At 46.8% G+C, this 18,177-nt stretch overlaps 1 protein-coding gene across 1 annotated transcript in view; it reads right to left on the bottom strand.

Annotated features, from left to right (window-relative positions):
- Positions 1 to 17,836, bottom strand: part of PTPRG (protein tyrosine phosphatase receptor type G) — a 375,249-nt gene extending 357,413 nt beyond the window's left edge. The window contains exon 1 of the mRNA XM_088528261.1: positions 17,590 to 17,836. Coding sequence (XP_088384387.1) covers positions 17,590 to 17,674 — 85 coding nt within the window. The 5' untranslated portion in view covers positions 17,675 to 17,836. The remainder of the gene's footprint in view (positions 1 to 17,589) is intronic.
- Positions 17,837 to 18,177: the final 341 nt, after the last annotated feature.

The following is an 18,177-nucleotide window of genomic DNA, read 5'->3' as shown; positions in this document are numbered from 1 at the left end:
GAAGAAATGCAAATGAAAGCACTGCTATCAGCTGGGTATTACCCTAGTGACATTACCATGCTTCGTATCTGTGGTTGCATACTTCAGAGGAAAAAACCCGCACTGTGTTGTCATTCAGGGAAATTCTTTTATCATTTTAACTGAATATTAGTTTACTTCTTCGTTTTCTATGCCATTTACCATGCCATGAGGCAACAAAATTAAGCTCCCCCCCCACACACTGTATACACAGTTTTTATTTTCTTTGGCCATTTTTTTTTCCCCAACACCAAAATGGGTAACACGAGTCAGATTTCTAGCAAGAATGAAAGAGGAGAGAACAAAAAAACAGACCCAAAAGAAGAAAAAAGCCTCTATAAAGTTACACAGCTTTTAACATGCCAAAGCTGCTCTTCCTTCTGCTCTGCAGAGCATTGCACAGCAGGGGAGTTTGCAGGAACCCAAATTCTTGGCTTCTCAGAGGAAGATTCCCGGGCATCCTGAGCAGCGCCCACGCCAGCAGCTGCCCGGCCACCACGGCCACGCTGCGGCTCCCACCGCTGCCAGGTCCCTCCTCACACCACCAGGCAGTGGCTTCACACCAGGCCAATTAGCGCTAATTGTGCTTCTCAAAGTCCCTCTGCAGCCAGGGATGACAGAGGTTTCACACACAGCTCCTCGCAAGCCGCCAAGCTAATTTTACAAAATTCAAAAATCCTTTCTGGATGCAAAGCTCTGAGCTTGGTAAATACATTCACCAGCCTCCTCGGCGCCGCCGCAGCTTCCATGGGTCAACCACACCGGGAGCACAGCGACCAACCAAGCCCTGCAAAAACCCAACCACGGATCCAGGCCTCTCTGGGACCATCATTGCCATCAAGGGAACTCCAAAGACAACAACAGTTTGGTGCAAAACACGCACCGCTTTTCTCCAGTGAAGGATTTCCACCATCTGTGAAGCCCACAGTGAAAGACATGATAAAAAAACATTTTAGGAGAAAGCGTTTTTATGCTGCAGTTTCACACCAATTCTGCAAACATGGAAGTCTAGCTACCAGAGATGCTCAAATCCATCAGGCAAACAGACCCTTTCGCTTTACTGATACAACTCAGACTAAAACTATGTATGTACAAGTTTGCTGGCAACATTTCATGCATTTAACATGCACATCTGCAAAACAGTGTCTACAGCGCTACAAACAAAAAAAACAGAAGTTTTAACAATTAATTAAAACAGTTCCCATCACCTCAATTTCCATCTGCAGTTACAATCATTTCCCATTTAAAGGGAACCACATTTTATTCTTAATTAAAAATGACATCCTAGCAATGAAGTGCAATATGAATTAACAATTCAAATGTTATCTATGAAAATGTGTTGGTCCTTTGATTCCCCCCTCCCTTCATGCAAAGTTATGTGTGGGTTTATTTTTAATAAGCTTGTATAACTTCACTCAGTGTCTTCTCTGAACTCTGTACACAATATTTCAATCCAAGGACTTAGAAATAAGTCGTAAATGCTGCAATTTTTTTCAAGTCTCATACCCTTCAAGAATCAATATATCCATGAAGTAGTATTTTTTCTAAACAGTTTTTTTTTTTCTTCCTTAAAACTGAGCAATTGCAAGACTTAAAGACACTTAACCTTTCCAATGGATTTAATGACAGCCATTTCATCAGGCCCTACTGTGTAAAGCCAATGGAGAAATTATCAGGACAATACAATAACGATCCAGTTTCAAGCCAACTTGGGGTACCCCTAGAGCACGAGGGCCTGGGCTCCCCGCCATGCCTCAGTGCCCTGGGCCTTCCCGGGTTACCTCAGCGCTGCCCCGCAGGGCTCGGGGCCTTCACCCCAGAGGCGGCTTCGCTCTGGCTCCATGAGGGAGGACGAAAATCTCATCTCAGCTTCCCTAGCAAACAGACACATCATGTCCACCATGGTAGGAACCCTTCAGAAACACACATCACTGCCTACATTTTGTGCTGATTTGAAAAGAGTTCAGCAGCAAATTCAAGTTTAAAATCCATCTCATAAGCAGGTGTTTTTAGACTAATAATTCCACCAAACCTTACCAAAACTCATCACTTCCTTGCCCAAGGCTACTTGTCTATCCCATTCCAGCAGGAGAGGACTAGCTGAAATGGTACCGTATCTGTATGATCCTACAAGATTCTCAGCAAGCATGACCAAAGGATGCTGCAGACTGCTGTAGTCTGATTTTCACACACACACACACACACACAAAAAAAATAAAAAAAATAAAAAAAGGCCATCCTGCAGCTGGGAAGAGCTAAGACATCACCCAGCAAGTCTTCCTCTGCCGAAGGAGACCAAAAGGAGTTTCCCCACAATGGTGACAAGCTGGGTGTAGTTAGCAAGGAAGGCAAGGCAGCCAACTGCTTCACAGATAAGATCCACACGGAGATTAGCTTTGCAGACTTGAAGGTGTTTTTTTTTTTCTTTCTTAGGTCTAGAGGGCAGTGCAATAGCTCTAAACTGAACAGATACTTCTGAGGCAATTAGATGTGTCAATATGAAGTACAAGAAAAAATGTGATGTATCAGAAGATCTGCAGTTTACCGAATTACAAGGACATATCTTGAAGTCAAATTACACAAACACAATTACACAAATTACACCATAACCTTCAAAGGAAGAGGTCTTCCAAAAACTCGTTGCGTTTTATTAATAAATTCTGGCAAGACAAAGTTTGAAGTCATGCATTTATTTTACTGGCTAGTTTATAAACTCTTCATTCAACGATCTTCCTCTGTCATAATCTCCTTATCCAATTTAAACAGAGTGCAGTCTCTTGCTACACAAGTTTAATCTTCATTTAAGTTGCTATACCCTGTGCACAAAGGAATATGCCAATTCAACTCCCCAGCTAATACACTCTTCTGTGCTATATGAGAGCAAGAACTAGACTGTTTATACATCTCAATATGGTGGTTGCTTTTTTTCCTTCTCTTCCAAGGAGGCCAGATGGCAGCAAGCCCCACACTGCATACCTAGGAGAAGACACAAAAAGCTTTCACACTAATACTCTTTTCCCTCTCTCTCTCCCAACCTTCAAAGACTGCTTGGGGATTAAGGCAACCAAGAAAAAGCATCAAAATGTTTGAAAATAGTTGCCTGGCACTGTATTCTCTGCACACCTCTCATTCTTCTAGAGCAACTGAGATACAGGATGTAAGCCCACATTGTGCTAATTTAAAGGATGCAGCAGCAAGCACGTATGAAATCTCTCTCTCCCCCTCCAATTATGTCATTTGTCCTCTGCTAACTCTCATCCACATTAAAAGAGAGAAAAAAAAATCCTTCCAGCCAGCATTATAACTGGAGGAGCTTTAAATAGATAATTTAACCTTGGGAGGATGTTCATTTGCACTGCGCATCTCTCCATCCTATGGAAGGGACAACCCTTTCACCTGGCCATGTCTTTCCTAATTCTGACAGCACTGTGCTCATTTGCTTCAAATACCTGACCAGCCCAGGGGCAGCAAAAAGAGCCAAATATTTAACAGACAATGACACCTTTTCAAATGAAAACTCAGGCTTGCAAAGATAGTTGCTGCATGCTTAACAGCACAGCAAGGCCATCACACGTGATACTGTTTTATATACCAAAGAACTGGTTTTCAGAAACGCTTTGGTCGGTGCATCATTCCTGAGCTCCCAATCTCTGCCACCGCCCAGAAGTAATTTACAGGCTCCTGTCCTCTCTGGAGAGCCATCTGATTGAAGAGCAGTGGGCAGAGTATTGCTGCCTGTTTGTCCTCTTTGAAAGCTACAAAAGCTCCACCAGCTCAGTGTCAACACCAACATCATGCCTGTGAAGATCAAGAGCAGATCGGGTTTATCCCAAAGCCGGCCCTAGGAAGTTTCAAAGTTGATAATGGCTTTTAGGTCATAGAGACATGAAGATTCAGATAAACTTTAGGAAAGATTTGTTCTTTTTCCTGAAGTCTAGAGTGGACAGTGCCTCCTCTGCCCCACAGCAGTGTTTTAAGCATCAGAAAAACACAAATATTAGGGGCCAGGACCAAATGAGTGCTCAGGTACATTATAAGTATGTTCCAAAATATTCACTTCAGGAATGATTTTGGTCAAAGGAAAGCAAACAGGGAGCTCATTTTGCCAGTCACAGGTATAACATGTTCACACTGGCCTCCATCACAGGGAGATGACCAAACTCAGCCTTTCTGGAGCTGTCAGATGCAATACCAATAGCAAAAATAAGAGCAGTTCAACCTGGTTCAACATCTTGGAAGTGCTGCAAATGCAGACTGCCATTCAAGAAGCGCTGCTTTCACACAAGCCAACATAAGAAGGGATTTTTAGCACATTTGCCTAGCTTTGTCATTTCAAAAATGGCTATAGACTAGTCCATTGCTGCCCTTCTCAGGATTGCTGGAACATCGTGGAGTACATTAGGGCCTTTAGGTGCAACACAAACCATAGCTCTGAGGACTTTTTATTTTCTCAGAGTAAGGTTCAAACCAGGACACCAGAAAAGATTGAGCCTGGGATCCTACAAAATATGCCCTGGGTTTTTCTTAGACCTATCATCAGACTTCCTCAATTGTTTTATAGACGGGGCAAACCCTATACCATGTGGTATATAGCTCAGCACCCAACTACCCTATTTCCTGGGCTTCCAACCTCTCTACGTGGCATAGGATGGAAAGTAGCAGCAGATGCAGAATGGAGAAAAACATCTAAAGTTATGTTAAGACACACTCTAAAATTAAAACTTTTTTTTAAAAAAAAAAAAAAAAAAAGTAAACCAATATGTATTTTAGAGACTGAAAAAAAACACGAATAAAAACTGTTGTGACAGTCTTAAAACACTGAAGAAGATATATAGTGGGTCACATTGCATAGACAGGAAGAGGGAGCAATCTCTTACTGCAAACATGATTGTACCAACAGCCGGCTTCTTCACCAAGTTTACTTATTGAGCAAAAACAAATGTGTCTATAGGCAGCGGTGTTGGAAGCAAGCAGCCTCCACGCATTTCCCTGCAATGACACAAACTGCCCAAACTGATGAAACAAGAAGTAAACAATAAAACCATCAACAGCACCATCGCTTTCCAGGGAAGAACCTGCAATGAAGTCTCATTGCCCTTTGTCAATGTATCCTGTAGTTAATAGTTTTTTTTCCTTGTCAACATTACAATAAATCACTCACTAATTACATTTCATTTGATGTTGTGCCATCAGACTTAAGGCAGAAGTAACCACTGAATTCAGAGAGGCTCTTTTTTGCTCCAGACCAAAACCAACAGCCCTCTATGAATTCCCTGTTACTGTACTGGAGTCTTTCTCAACAACACGTGCAACTCTGGTACAAAACAAATAGGTGCTAACGATTTTGATACTGTGTCTAAGCTTCGCCAAAACCATAATTCAGAATAGTTCAGGTAGAGGAATCATAAGGCTACCTAACTTCAGCATCACTTAAGATTTTTTCTAATTGGTCTCATCTGTTCTTTGGACAAGATTCCTACAAAAAAATTAAAACTCTCTTTGCAATTCTGTCTATAAGCATAGATTGAATTACATTATGAAAACATCATGTGAAGCCAGTTCTATTCTGTTATATTCTAACATCTGCTGATTATTTCTTCTAATCCACCTACTAAGAGCTATCTGTTCAGCAGAAACTGAAATATATTAAAAACTGAAAATCAGAACAGAATTATTTAGCAAGTGAACTAGTTACTAGCAGAGTGTAAACAAGACAAGCTGGAGTTGCTGCCCGTGGACTCTGTACATCCCAGGAGTCTTACCTGGCTCTGCAGAGACTTCCTGCACCAGAGCTGCCTGACGACAGCTCCCAAACACAGAAGCAATCTGAAGCCACAGAAATGAAGTGTCATCGATCAAGACAGCAATCAAAACTGTGGTGAGCAAAGGGGTAATCATGACAACTACGAACCAAGACTCCTTGAGGCCCAGTGAAAGAAAAGTTCATTTTCTTCCCGAGTTGGTTTCCACCTTGAAAGCTAATTGTTGAAAGAGAAAAGGTCGCCCCGCTTCATATTACCAAGCAGACAGCAGAGCAGCCAGACAGTGTTTGACATGAGGTATTAATTACCTTCCTGACAGAGGATCTGTTTGTGCTGTCGAGTGTTACTCCTTGTAATAAACCATGGCTTTGGATTCACTTAGGACAGGTGTCAGTGGAGCGTGGACAAGCCACTTTTACCTTACATTCTTGGGTATACCTTGTACCAGGCCTGCTCACACACAGAGTGCAGCTGGCTACTTGGCACGTAAGTCTAAATTCCTGTGTGGTTTTAAGTGATTAGCTAGCAAGAAACGGCTTGCTGTTTTGATATCCAATTCAAACAGCTTATGCATAACTCTTAAGTTGCCTTCAAGGATGAAGGAAACGTTCTTCATCAGTGCGATCTAGTCATTAATTATGTTTTGTTCCTGCTAAACAGTGCTTTAGCAGTTTATTTAAGGGAACAGACTCTTGCTTTGATTTCCACAGTAACCAGACCTGCCTCTTTTCACCCTTTGCTTGCCCTCTTCATGATTTATTAGCCTACCTGCATCACAGCAAGCCGAAGCAAATGAGAAGGTGAGAGGAAACTGAGTGCAAGATTATTAAAGGAACAGGTAGCTCATCTTGAAATATTCAGCAGCTTCAAAGAAGGGCACTAACAAGGAATTAGGATTTAGACCATCTGAAAGGGTCCTCAGTTGAGGATACCAAGATGAAACCCCCCAACTTCAGCAACCTGTGCTGCAAACCTGCCCAGAGCACAAGAGATTCACTGCCCAGAGCAGCAACAAAACCACCAGTTTGGACGCTTCATTGGAGCATTACTTTCAAATGTTTAATCTAACAGCACATCCTGGTTTACCATTGTCTTACCTAGGAAATACCAGCATTGTTTTGGTCCGAATTGCACACCAAATTTGACCCAAGCTACTTGTTTTTGCTGGCAATCTGCCAGCTATGTGGTAAAAGACTCAGCTGACGATGTGACAACAGATCCTCACATGAATTGGTGCGACGCGGACGTACCCAAGCCAAGGACCAGGGGCACAGAGACCCGGACTCTCCTTTTTCCACTGGAAATGGTCCCCGCAGAGCGTTGCCCAAGCGCATGGGGGAAGCGGGCACTGTCCTGCCAGCACAGGGCTGCAGGGCCAGGCTCCCCGGCCAGCACGGCTCCCCAAGCACACAAAAACCCTCAAAGGGTTTTTCAACTACTTCCAACTGCCAAGTATTCTTTACTGCATTTACTTCTCAGTGACAATTTAAAATAAATGTTTATTTTAAAAATCATATTTGATGTTTTATGAGGTGCACTGGAAAATAAATCCATTCCTACATATGCAAAAATTAGGAATTAATAAGGTTGGGCAATTATCTTGATGGTATAAACCCAGTGACTTAGCTGAACGTACAGAGTTTTACTGGAGGGGGGGAACTCTGCAACCCTGCTCTAGTAGTTAAAAACAAATGAAATTGCTTCTTATTGATTTTAATTTAGGTTGAAATACTGGCTGTCTTTCCAACAAAGCCAGAAATGGAAACAACTATAAATGAGTACAAGATGTGATAAGATAGATTCTTAAGCAAGCCAGCACAGATGACCCCCAGCTTAGACTGTTGTTAAAATATGATATATATATATATGGATAAATAAATAAGTTTGCATTTGTCTCAGCTCCAAATGCTTGAAAGCCTCTCGTCTTTTTTTTTTAAGCTCTAAAATGTTGTCCAATTAAGCTCTACTGGTTTTTCTTACAGAGCCTCTAGATTCTAATTTACAAATAAAATCAAGAGAAGCAATTAAACGTTAAGTACTATCAGCATGTTTCCCCAAGTGAAGCACATGTGCAAGAGAATAGAAGTAGTCCAATCTTGATACAGAAGGCCAGGTTACAAATTGAAATACATTTGTATTACCATTACTCGCAGGCTTCACGCTCTAGCAACTAATAATATCAGGCTCCCTGTCCGTGCACCAAGGAGACAACCTGACCACGAGCCTCGGCACGGCAGCGGTTGCAGATCCCCTTCACTCCTCCAGTCTCCAGGAGGAGTGCGGACACGGAGCAGAGAAGCCAGCTACCAGGCTGTGCAGTAACAACGTGTGCGGCACAGGATGGTGTTGGAGGAGCCTTCGATGATGACCGCGAGTCCTTCGATGAAACGCAAGGTAGAGCTTGGCTGCCCACCCGCTGCCTCCCGGCTCCCGGGCAGCTCGCGCCGCACTTGCCCTCCTCCAGCACACCACAAGTATCAGCACTCACCAAGCACCATTGATTTTATGGCCAAACACATGCCAGAATCCAACATCAGCTGAGGACGATGGATCAGGTCATCTCTGCAGGCTTTGGTGAAGGCCCCACTACTTAGAGGATTGAACCTCTTCTCATTTAGCCTTCTGGATCTCCTCACCTTCTCATTCACCCCCACCAACAGCAGCCCCTTCCCAGACAGAGTAGTACTGCTTAGTGCAGAATGGCTCATTTCTCCCCACTTGGTGCACAGCACGGGTCTGCCCAAGACAAGCACAGGGACTGAAAGCTAGAAGCTCTCAAGTGAGACCATCCTCCTGGAAAAAGGATCACAGATCTCGGGTCTGGCAACCACCTCAAAATCCAGCTGCATCCAGCAGAAAAAGAATGATACAAGAAATGTGATTTCTAACAAAAATAACAACTTGAGTAAGGGAGAGGGAAAACAGATGGGAAAAACCTGTTCTTAAGGAATCTGTTGCCTCCTTCGGGTTACATACAATTGTTAGTTAAATGATAAATTCCAGTGCTTAAGCACCAATCAGGAAGTTGCAGTCATGTTCCGGAGTGGCATGAGGCTTTTACGATATAAAAAATACCAGAGAAGCCAAGTCCCTGGAGTATTTCTTAGCTAACTCCACAATAGCACCCAACTGTTTCCTGGCCCATTACAGGACACACTGGCTGCTATTCCCTTGCAAATTGCTAAGTGGTTCAATACAATTGCTGGATTTTTTTTTTTCCTCCTTACAAATGCTCCTGAAGACGGTAAGATTGCAGGAGGCTTCGCTAACCAGCAGGTGGTCCCCTTAGCAGACCATGCCACTATAGCTTTATTCAAGTCATTAAAAAAATCCACCCAAAAGGTTCATCCTTACGAAGTTAAACACGCTGGGATTTAGTGATCTAGGCCACACGTACTGAAGTGCAGGCTTTGTTCAGCAGCGGCTCTGCTAATGCTCTAGAGTCCTACTAGGGAAACAAATAACATGAGCAACAGGACTGAGTGTGCACGGGATGAGCAAGCCCAGTCCTGAAACATTCACAGAACTACAGAATCACAGAATTACTATGGTTGGAAAAGACCTTTGAGATCACGGAGTCCAACTGTAGGCCTCTCAACACAATACCTGCTAAACCATGCCCCACATTCATACATTTCTTGAACTTTGCCAGGGATGGTGACTCCACCACTTCCCTGGGCAGCCTGTTCCAAGTAGACATTTTTCCTAATATCTAACCTGAACCTCCCTTGGTGCAACCTGAGGCCACTCTTCCACCAGTTGTTGACCAACGCCTTGTTGAACCTCATACAGCTGGCCTAAGCCCATGGATCCAGCCTGTCCAGATCCCTCTGCAGAGCCTTCCTGTCCTCAAGCAAATCTACTCTTCCTCCCAGCTCGGTGTCATCTGCAAACTTGCAGAGGGTGCACTCAATGCCCTTGTCCATAAAGATATTAGAGAGGCTGGGCCCCACCACTGAGCCCTGGGGAACATCGCTCGTGACCGGTCACCAGCTGGATGAGACTCCAGTCACCACCACTCTCCGGGCCCAGCCATCCAGCCAGGTTCTCACCCATGGAAGAGTTCACCTGTCTAAGCTGTGGGCTGCCAGCTTCTCCAGGAGAAGGCAGCAGGGACATGTTAAAGGCCTTACTGAAGTCTAAGCAGACCACATCCACAGCCTTTCCCTCATCTGCTGCGTGGGTCACCTGTTCAGTTCCCGTATTTGCCTTTCTAAAAATAAGTTCCATAAAAATTGGAGGAATAACAGCAAAAATAACTACAAAAATTATTCAAGAACTGCATAAGAGGTGATAGCGGAGACTTGTGGAGTTCAGGTCACAAAGTTAATCAGGACACTGAAATGGCTTGATTGCAACTTGGAAGTACTTTGACGGGAAGAAAATAAGAGATACAAGAGAGCCCTCTACACCAACAGAGGAAAAAGTGGAACAGAGACAGCCCCATTAACGACCAATTTCCAGTTTTCCTGCAGCAGCCACCCTGAGTACTTTCAATAACCACTTTTTGGGTGGTTTATCTGTTTTGCCATCTTCATCTAAACCACTTTGTTCATAGAAAAGAAGTTCAGCATTGCTTTAAAATAAGCATTAGACAGACGAATTCCTTTAAAAATAAAATACCACCTGACAGATGGTGATGGGCAACCTCACACCTTTGGAAACATCCAGAGCTTTGGGCAACAAACCAGGTACAACACAGGAGAGCGATTCCCATGACTGCACCTCTCCAGGAAGCCAAAGTGTGAGGAGAGCCGGGCACCTCTGCTTCCCTGCGAGCAGAATCAGAGGGTTGCGCTGTATTTCATCTCAAGAGAAGAAAACCCTTCCAAGAAGCATAAAAACAAGATCAAAACTGTGCACCTCTGACATCCACCTCGTCTGTGGAAATATGGAAAAAGACATGCACAATTGTTTCTCAAAATTACCCCGTGATGAGATTATGGTGCAAAGCCCCACCTGAGGAAAGCTGCCAGAGCCAGCAGCCTCGCAGGTGCTATGACAATTCACAACAGTAGAAGACCTGCCATTATGCTAAGGTAAAACATTCGATGCTTACACGTTTTGTGCCCCAGGTTTACAAAGATAACAATGAATTTATTCGCAGTAAACAAAAAGAGAAGCACTTTACAATGCATCAACAATGTAGTAAGAAACAATTTAAGAAGTCACAGTTTCTGAAACTGCTGTCACTGAGCCCATACATTTAACACTTACTTAAATAGCTAAAACTGCAGAGAGGTGTTGCTTTGGAACACAGTTATATACAATCTGATGCAAAACCCTTGGGCAAAGAAGAAAGGAAAAATAAACAACTAATTTTAGAACCTGAACACTCCATTAGCAATTTTCACCAATTAAAATATGATGCAACTGCTGTTAACAGGCAAATTTTTGTTGCATTTTAAGCATAGATTTATATACAAAAAAGCATGAGCTACCTGACTGTAAGAAATAACAGTAAATTAGTTACTAGCAACATGAAGTACAGCAAGCAGAAGCATTGCAGAGACTCTCACTGCATTCCTGCCTCACAAACCCTCATTTTTGCTTTGACCACTCTACCTATGCTATAACCTTCTGAAGTTCAAAAGCAGCTTAGCACCATGCACCCCAAGGAAAGCCAATGAAAAAATAAATTCCTAGACTCACTTGTAATAGTAATGTAGCTCAGTGCTATTAAGCACTTTATTGCCTCAACTTCAAATTTCCCACATGGAGAGGAGAAGGGAATAAAGGCACCCAATTTCCAGGGAACAAGGATGCAAAATACTTGGAGGTGGGGAAATGCACCAGCCTCCTGCTGAGATTCCCTAAACAAAAGCATATATAAGCATACATTCACTGCAATCACTAAGCTTGCTCTTCCGAGTCTTAGTGGAAACCTGCTTATTTTGAGATGTGCTTCACTACCTCATAGGATGTGACATGAGGTTTCCTCAGCTCCCCACCCTCCTGGAGGGCATTTCTAGGACTGCAACGAGAGAACACTTCTAAGTACACAGAGCTGTGACACAAAGTGGGGCAGTGACCCTTTGGTACTGGGGTTACTTCGTGGACATCATCCTTCTTTCAGAGCAGCCAAATGGGCACAAAGTTGGCACCTCTTTACTGCTTCGGATCAGCTGGAGTCAACAGGCTTCTGTTCATTCCTGCAGCAGCACATGGCAAAGCCAGCACATAGGACAAGCTATTTTATTTTGACTTCATAACCCACTTGTTCACTGCTCACCACTTATTACAGTGAATGCTCTTCCGCTTTCTCCTGGGACAACCAACACTGCTTTTAAATCAGCACGGCATAAGCAGGCCGAGGAACTCTGGGTGTAAGGCACCAGATGCTAAAAACAATAACCCAAATCAAAGGTGCTTTTGCAGGAATACAGGGCAAAGCAGCTAACAGAGCATTTCCAATGTCTCTTACGGTAAACTGAGCGACTGTCCATCCTGCCTGCAAGGAGCTACCAGAGCCTTCCTGTCTGTAGGGTAAACCAACTGCAGCAGAAGAGCTTCAACATCCCACTCTGTCAGGGAGATAGGCACATTTTATTTTGAAAAAAAAGAATAAAGCAGCTGCCACAGGACCAAACATCCAATATTTTGCTCCCAAATACCAGTGCAGCTCTTCAGGGCTCAAGGTCTCATTCATTACATATTTGAAAGCAGAGAAAAGGATTTTTCAAAGCAGCTTTGCTAAGCTAAGCATCCAAGTCTCAAAACACCTAGATTTTCTTTAGAAAGGCTTCCATGCTATGAATGCAAAGTCCCTCAAAGCAAGCACTGGCACAGGATAAACATATTCAGGCATTACTGCAGCATTTACGCACAGAAAAACTGCAACACCCACGTCAATTGAGATTGTATGTGTCAGTGCTGCTGGCAGGAGCATGATGTGGTCAAGTTTTAAGTTCTTGAATAATGATAGACCATTTTCTAATGACTTGATAATTAAGAATGCTCCTACCTCAACTCCCAAGTAAACTTGGGGATGCATAATAAAACCACATCAGAAAAACAAGGCCATATACTAACTGATTTTACCTTCGCCATAGTTCAAGACTAATTCAAATTGCTGTAAGGCGAGCCCACGCAGGATAACAAACACATTGCTTACAGTGATAGCAGGGAGTTCATTTCCTCACTGCCCTGTGTCCTCTCTTCTGCTGCAACCAGTTGCAGAGTTTATTTGCCACCATTGCTTCCCATTAACAGTAATAACAAGCAGAGAAAAGGAAAAACAAACCAAGAACAGAGATACCAGGAGAGCATCTCAGTGTCTTCATCATTTTCCTTGGGCTCTGCACTCCCATTCATCTATTCACCTTTTTGTTTGGAAGGAGCCTCTGCTTAGGCTACCAATATGAAAAGCTCAAGGCATAAAGCAGGAACACGCTGTGCCCTGGCAGCTACACATAGACAAGGCAGCTGTAGAAGGTCAGACAAGCATTTGAAGGCACAAGCCTTCAAATAGCCTCAATTCACCTGGAGGTCATTTTGGGGCGCTCTGTCAGGCATCCACAGTGTTAAAAGAAAGAAGCCAGTTCTGGTTGAGTTTGAGTTTGCCTGTTGCCTGCAAGGCTTCGGCACTACCACAAGATACTGGAAAAAGAAAAAGTTAGCAGCACCCGAAGATTGTTTTTCTTATTTTTCTTCTAAAGGTTTATTGACTCACATACGTAAAAAACAGCTGTTTTCATCAGAAGTTAGCCTCCAACTTGATATCCCTGGTCAGCCACATCCCAGGTTTCTCTGCTTAACACAAAAGTGTACATGAATTTACATCTTCCTGAGCTGCTTTTCTTCCAAACCGTCCATGTCTCTACAAAGCTGACACAGGCCAACGCTTCCCAGGAGTAACTCTGGCAATCAATGGAGTCACATTCCTGTCAACCTAGTGCAGGAAGATGCAGGTTCCCAGCTTTCCCTGGGAACAAACACTGACAGGAGTCGACCTCAGTTAAAACTGAAGGGAAACAAAGATATTCAGGCATCTCAAGAAGCAAGCAGTCCCCAGAAGGGTGCATCAAAAGCACAAATTAGCCCATTTGGAGAATACCTGCATCCCCAGGTGACACAGAAAAATGAGGGATCACTGTTTGGTCAACAGACAGGATTCTGATTTTTAAAATGGAAGCAAGTAACTTCAGCAAGCAGAAATTAGTCTCGTTTTTTTCATAATTTCTCAGATTAAAGTTATATATTAGCTAAAACTCGGTGTTATTACTATGCCGTAGGCTTTAGAGGACATCATGCCACATGTTCATTTGGCTGCTAAAAAGCAGCAACTACATGATTAGCATTTTTTCCAAGGATAGTTGAGATTAATAGTTTGAAGTCATTTCTTTAATTTAACCATGAAACTCAAACATTGAAATTAGAGCCAACTTTAATAACATTTTATTTCAGAAAACGCCAAGTATGTTAGTCTTTGAGCACTGATCAAAAGATGGATAGGGTCCTCACTGTTATCGCTACTTTCTGTAATTGGATATAAATCCCAACTATTAAACTTGCACAACTTGATAACAGTACGGATTTAACTAAGTGCAATGACATCACTAGAAACCACAATTCCCTCCGTAGGAACCCAGAAACTGAGTGAAATTTTCACCCTGTTGAAGCCAACAGCTGCTGTTGAGTGACTTAGGGTACCAAAATCACACCGCAGAGGTGAGAGGGGCACCCGACATCTTCACGACAGCCTTGCACAAGTTCCTCACCCCTCTGATCAAAACATTCATGTTCTGAACAGGATGGAAACCCTTCCGTGCCCATCTCCTAGTTCCCCCAGACTTGGAAAAAGAAAGGTAGCAGGGGGTGAGGGTGCAGCAGTGGAAATCCCTTCCCACAAGCACAGGCACAAACAACCCTCTGTCCTCCAAGCCCCAAGCCGAATACAAGGTGTGTAGACACAGTAAGTCCAGACCCCTCCAACATCCCTATATAACTGAGGGAGTTTTAGTTACCCTGAAATTATGTTCCCGTCTGGTCGGATATGCCAAACCCCTTCACTCCCCAAAGCCTCTCGCTCTCCCCTGTGCCTTAGCAAGGCTCTCGCTCCAGCTGCTCCTGCAGCTCCACGAGCACTTGGAAATAAGTGTCCTGGCTCTGCTGACCAGGAATCAGCTGCTATAAACCTGCTAGCAGATATCAAAGCTCTCTCTGACTTGTCTCCCCCAGAAGCAAACCAGCAAGCCTGGCTCCTACAGCCCAGCAAGGCTCATTCGACATCCTTTTTCTGCAAGGACTCCATTAGTGATTTCCCAGCATGTAAAGCATATTTTCAAAATGCACTGAAAATAAGGGATAATTAAAATGTAAGAAGTGTCATCTTCATAAAAGCCACAGAACTAACTAAAGTCTTGGAGGGCCCTCTCCTGTACGTTCCGTATTTTTCTATGTGCACAACACACCTTCATCTGCAAAATCTCGGATGAACAAAGTCAGGCTTCTTGGTACCTTGAAAATACCTGAAGGAGCCTTCGATTAGTGCAGAGGGAAAAGCTCCCAGGGTATTTTTCCTTACCAGCAGAAAAACAGTTCTGTGTAAATTTAGTTCAGGTCTATGAAGACTCAGAAGAAAAAAAAAAAAAAAAAGCAAGCAAATATCACCCTTAGATGGCTGAATAGTCACAGCAATAAAACAAAAACTGCACTAAGGAGCACCTTCTTCAGAAAAAAAAAAAAAAAAAAAAAAAAAAAAAAAAAAAAAAAACCAAAACCCTATATTTTCTTGACAAAACCCTGAGAAACTATTTAGTAAGGATATCACAGTGCTGTTAATATTTATGTCTTGCTGGTAATGTGAATTTAGATTAATGAGCACACCGACCCCATGGAAACAACCTCTTCTACCTTGTCTTAGTTTGATTTATTAAGCAATGCAATTACCAGTGACAAGTCCACAGCGCAATGCACTAAACTAACACTTCAGAAAGTGCAAACCTTCCCCACATAATTTCAGGGAGAGAACTCCTTCCTCTTACTGCAACCAAAGCAAGAGAAAGCAAAATACCTACTAAAACCAGAGAAAAATCCACTACTGCCCCCCTAACAAAGGACAACCACACAGGCTCGTTCTCTGTGTGAATGGAACAAAGAAAAATTAGCCTGTTTCTTCACAAGGTAAAGTGATTTGCAGGAGAGAAAACAAATAGTGACCTCTGTCTTTCATTCGGGGAGAACTGGAACTGAAACGTGGAGCGGGAGGAAAGGGGCTTTGAATTCGCTGTAACACGGAGTAACGAGCGCCTTTGCTCCGCGCCTCGAGAGCTCCGAAAGGGAAGGCCAGGGCGGGTATTAAACGGTTAACGGGCGGCCGGGATTCCCCGCCAACACAAGCGCCCAGCATCTGCCATCGGACACCGCCGCGCGATGCCCGGAGAGCCCGCGGAGACCCTCCCGCAGCCTCCCGGCTTCGGGCATGTCCCACGCGGCCGCTCCAAGGCGGCACCGTCCCCGCTCGACCCCCTCGTCCGCGCCCCGGACGCGGCCGCGGAAGAGCCGCGAAGCTGCCGTGGTCCAAGGCGGCTGCTGCGCTCGAGAACCCAAGGCGCAAAAGCCCTTGCAGGGAATGAGCCCCGAACGGCGCCGGGGCTGCCACGCGAGCGGCACCGGCCTCGGCCAGGGCCCCGCGCGACACCTCGGCCAAGGCAGCCTCGCTCGAGGGGGCATCGCCGGGGCCACGAGGGAGGCGGAATCCACAGCTCGAGCCCACGCGAAGGGGACGAGCGTTTCCGCTGGCGGGGCCGACCCCTCGGCCCTCACGGGGCTCAGCCTCCGGCCCGCGGACGGGCCGAGAAGTTGCTGGAAGGAGAGGGCTGCGAGGGGGCTACTGCCCTGAGCGCAGGAATGAGAGGAGAGGGAGCGGGGTGGGGGGAACAAGGGCAAAAGCAGCAGTGCGTTTTTAAGGACGGAACTGGAAGTTCCGACCAAGCTTCCAGAATTTGCTCCTTCCCTCACCGCCAGAGGGGAGGCCGGGACACGCGCTCCCCCCGGGCGGGAGGGGGGTCCCCGCCCGCGCCCCCAGGCGTCCCGGGGGACCCCGAAGCCCGGGCGGACGGGGGTGCCCCGGGCGCGCGCGGAGGCTCCGCGCCGGCGGAGGGGCCGCGGCGCAGCGCGGCAGCGCCCCTGGCGGGCGGGCGGCGCGGCGGGGGCAGCGCCGAGCCCCGCGGCTTCCCCGCCGTGGGAGGGGGGACACGCGGTCGCCCCGCGTGGGGAGGGAGGAGGGGGGCGCTCCCGCGCGGCCCCGCCACGCGCGGCGCGGACTGCGCTGCGCCGGCAGCGCGCGAGGGAGCGCGGGGGGCGCCGCGGCTCCCCCGTGGGTGCCCACGGCCGCTTCGCGCCCCCCGCGCGTGTGGCAGCCCACGGAGGTTGCTGTCAGGGCGCGCGCGTGCGGAGGGCGCGCACCTCCACCACCAAGGTCAGCGCAGCCACCGAGGACACGCGTGGGGACCCAGCCAGCCCCACGCACAAGAAGTTACCGCTGACACGGGTTAGGGGCGGACTGCGGTAAGCGACGCGGGGCTCCCCCGGCCCCGGCGCCAGCCCTGGGCACAGCGGCAGCTCCGTCTTCCCCCTCCCTCCCAAGGCCACCGCGCAGCGCGGAGCGGGATCCGCAGCGCGGAGCCGAGCCCCGCAGCCGCCCCACGCGCGGCAGCGCTGCCCGCAGCGCGGCGGGGGGGGCGCGCGGCAGCTGCACCCCGGTGCCAAGGGCGCGCGGAGCCCACGCGGGGGCCGCGGACACGCGCGGCGGCGGCGCAGCCGGGACCCCCCACACACACACACATCCCGAGGGGGAAGCACTCACCGGGGAAGCACACCACGTCATGGAGCACGGAGCTGGTGATTTTCAAGAAAAAGATCCACCAACACGGTTGCAGTAGCCTCCGCATGTCCAAAGCCGCACATCGAAAGGGGAGAGGGGCTAAAATAATGGATTAAAAAAAAATGAAAAGAAAAAAAAAAACTTGTTGAAAATAAGTTTCTCCCCCAAAACGCCCCCTTTTCCAGCGGAAGGCAGCGGGGGGCTTCTCCTCTCCTCAGTCCGTTAAAAAAAAAAATGTTTAAAAAAACGGAAGCCAAGCGCCGTGCCGGGGCGCGCGGGGCTCGGCGGGCTCAGGCGGGCGGCGGGACGCGCCTCATGCCGCGGACGGGCGCTCAGAGGCGCCTCCGCGCGCGGGCGGGCGGGCGGTGCCGCTCGGCCGGGGCCGCGGCGCGCTCCATGCTGCCGTACAGGAAGTGGCGGGCGAGCCCGGATCCTGGCGGAGACTTTAAAGCGGCGCGAGGGAGCGGGAGAGGCAGCGGCGGCGGCGGAGGAGGAGGCGGCGGCAGCGGCGGCGGCGCGCCGGGCGCCCCGGCGGCGCGTCCCCGCCGCCCTTAAAGCGGCCGCGGCGGC

This window comes from Tinamus guttatus, unplaced genomic scaffold (genome assembly GCF_059628265.1).
Source record: "Tinamus guttatus ecotype Peru unplaced genomic scaffold, ASM5962826v1 Tinamus_guttatus_pri_ptg000307l, whole genome shotgun sequence".
Lineage (NCBI taxonomy): Eukaryota > Metazoa > Chordata > Aves > Tinamiformes > Tinamidae > Tinamus > Tinamus guttatus.
Note: the sequence above shows the minus strand (reverse complement) of the source record. Positions and strands in the feature narration are given on the sequence as shown.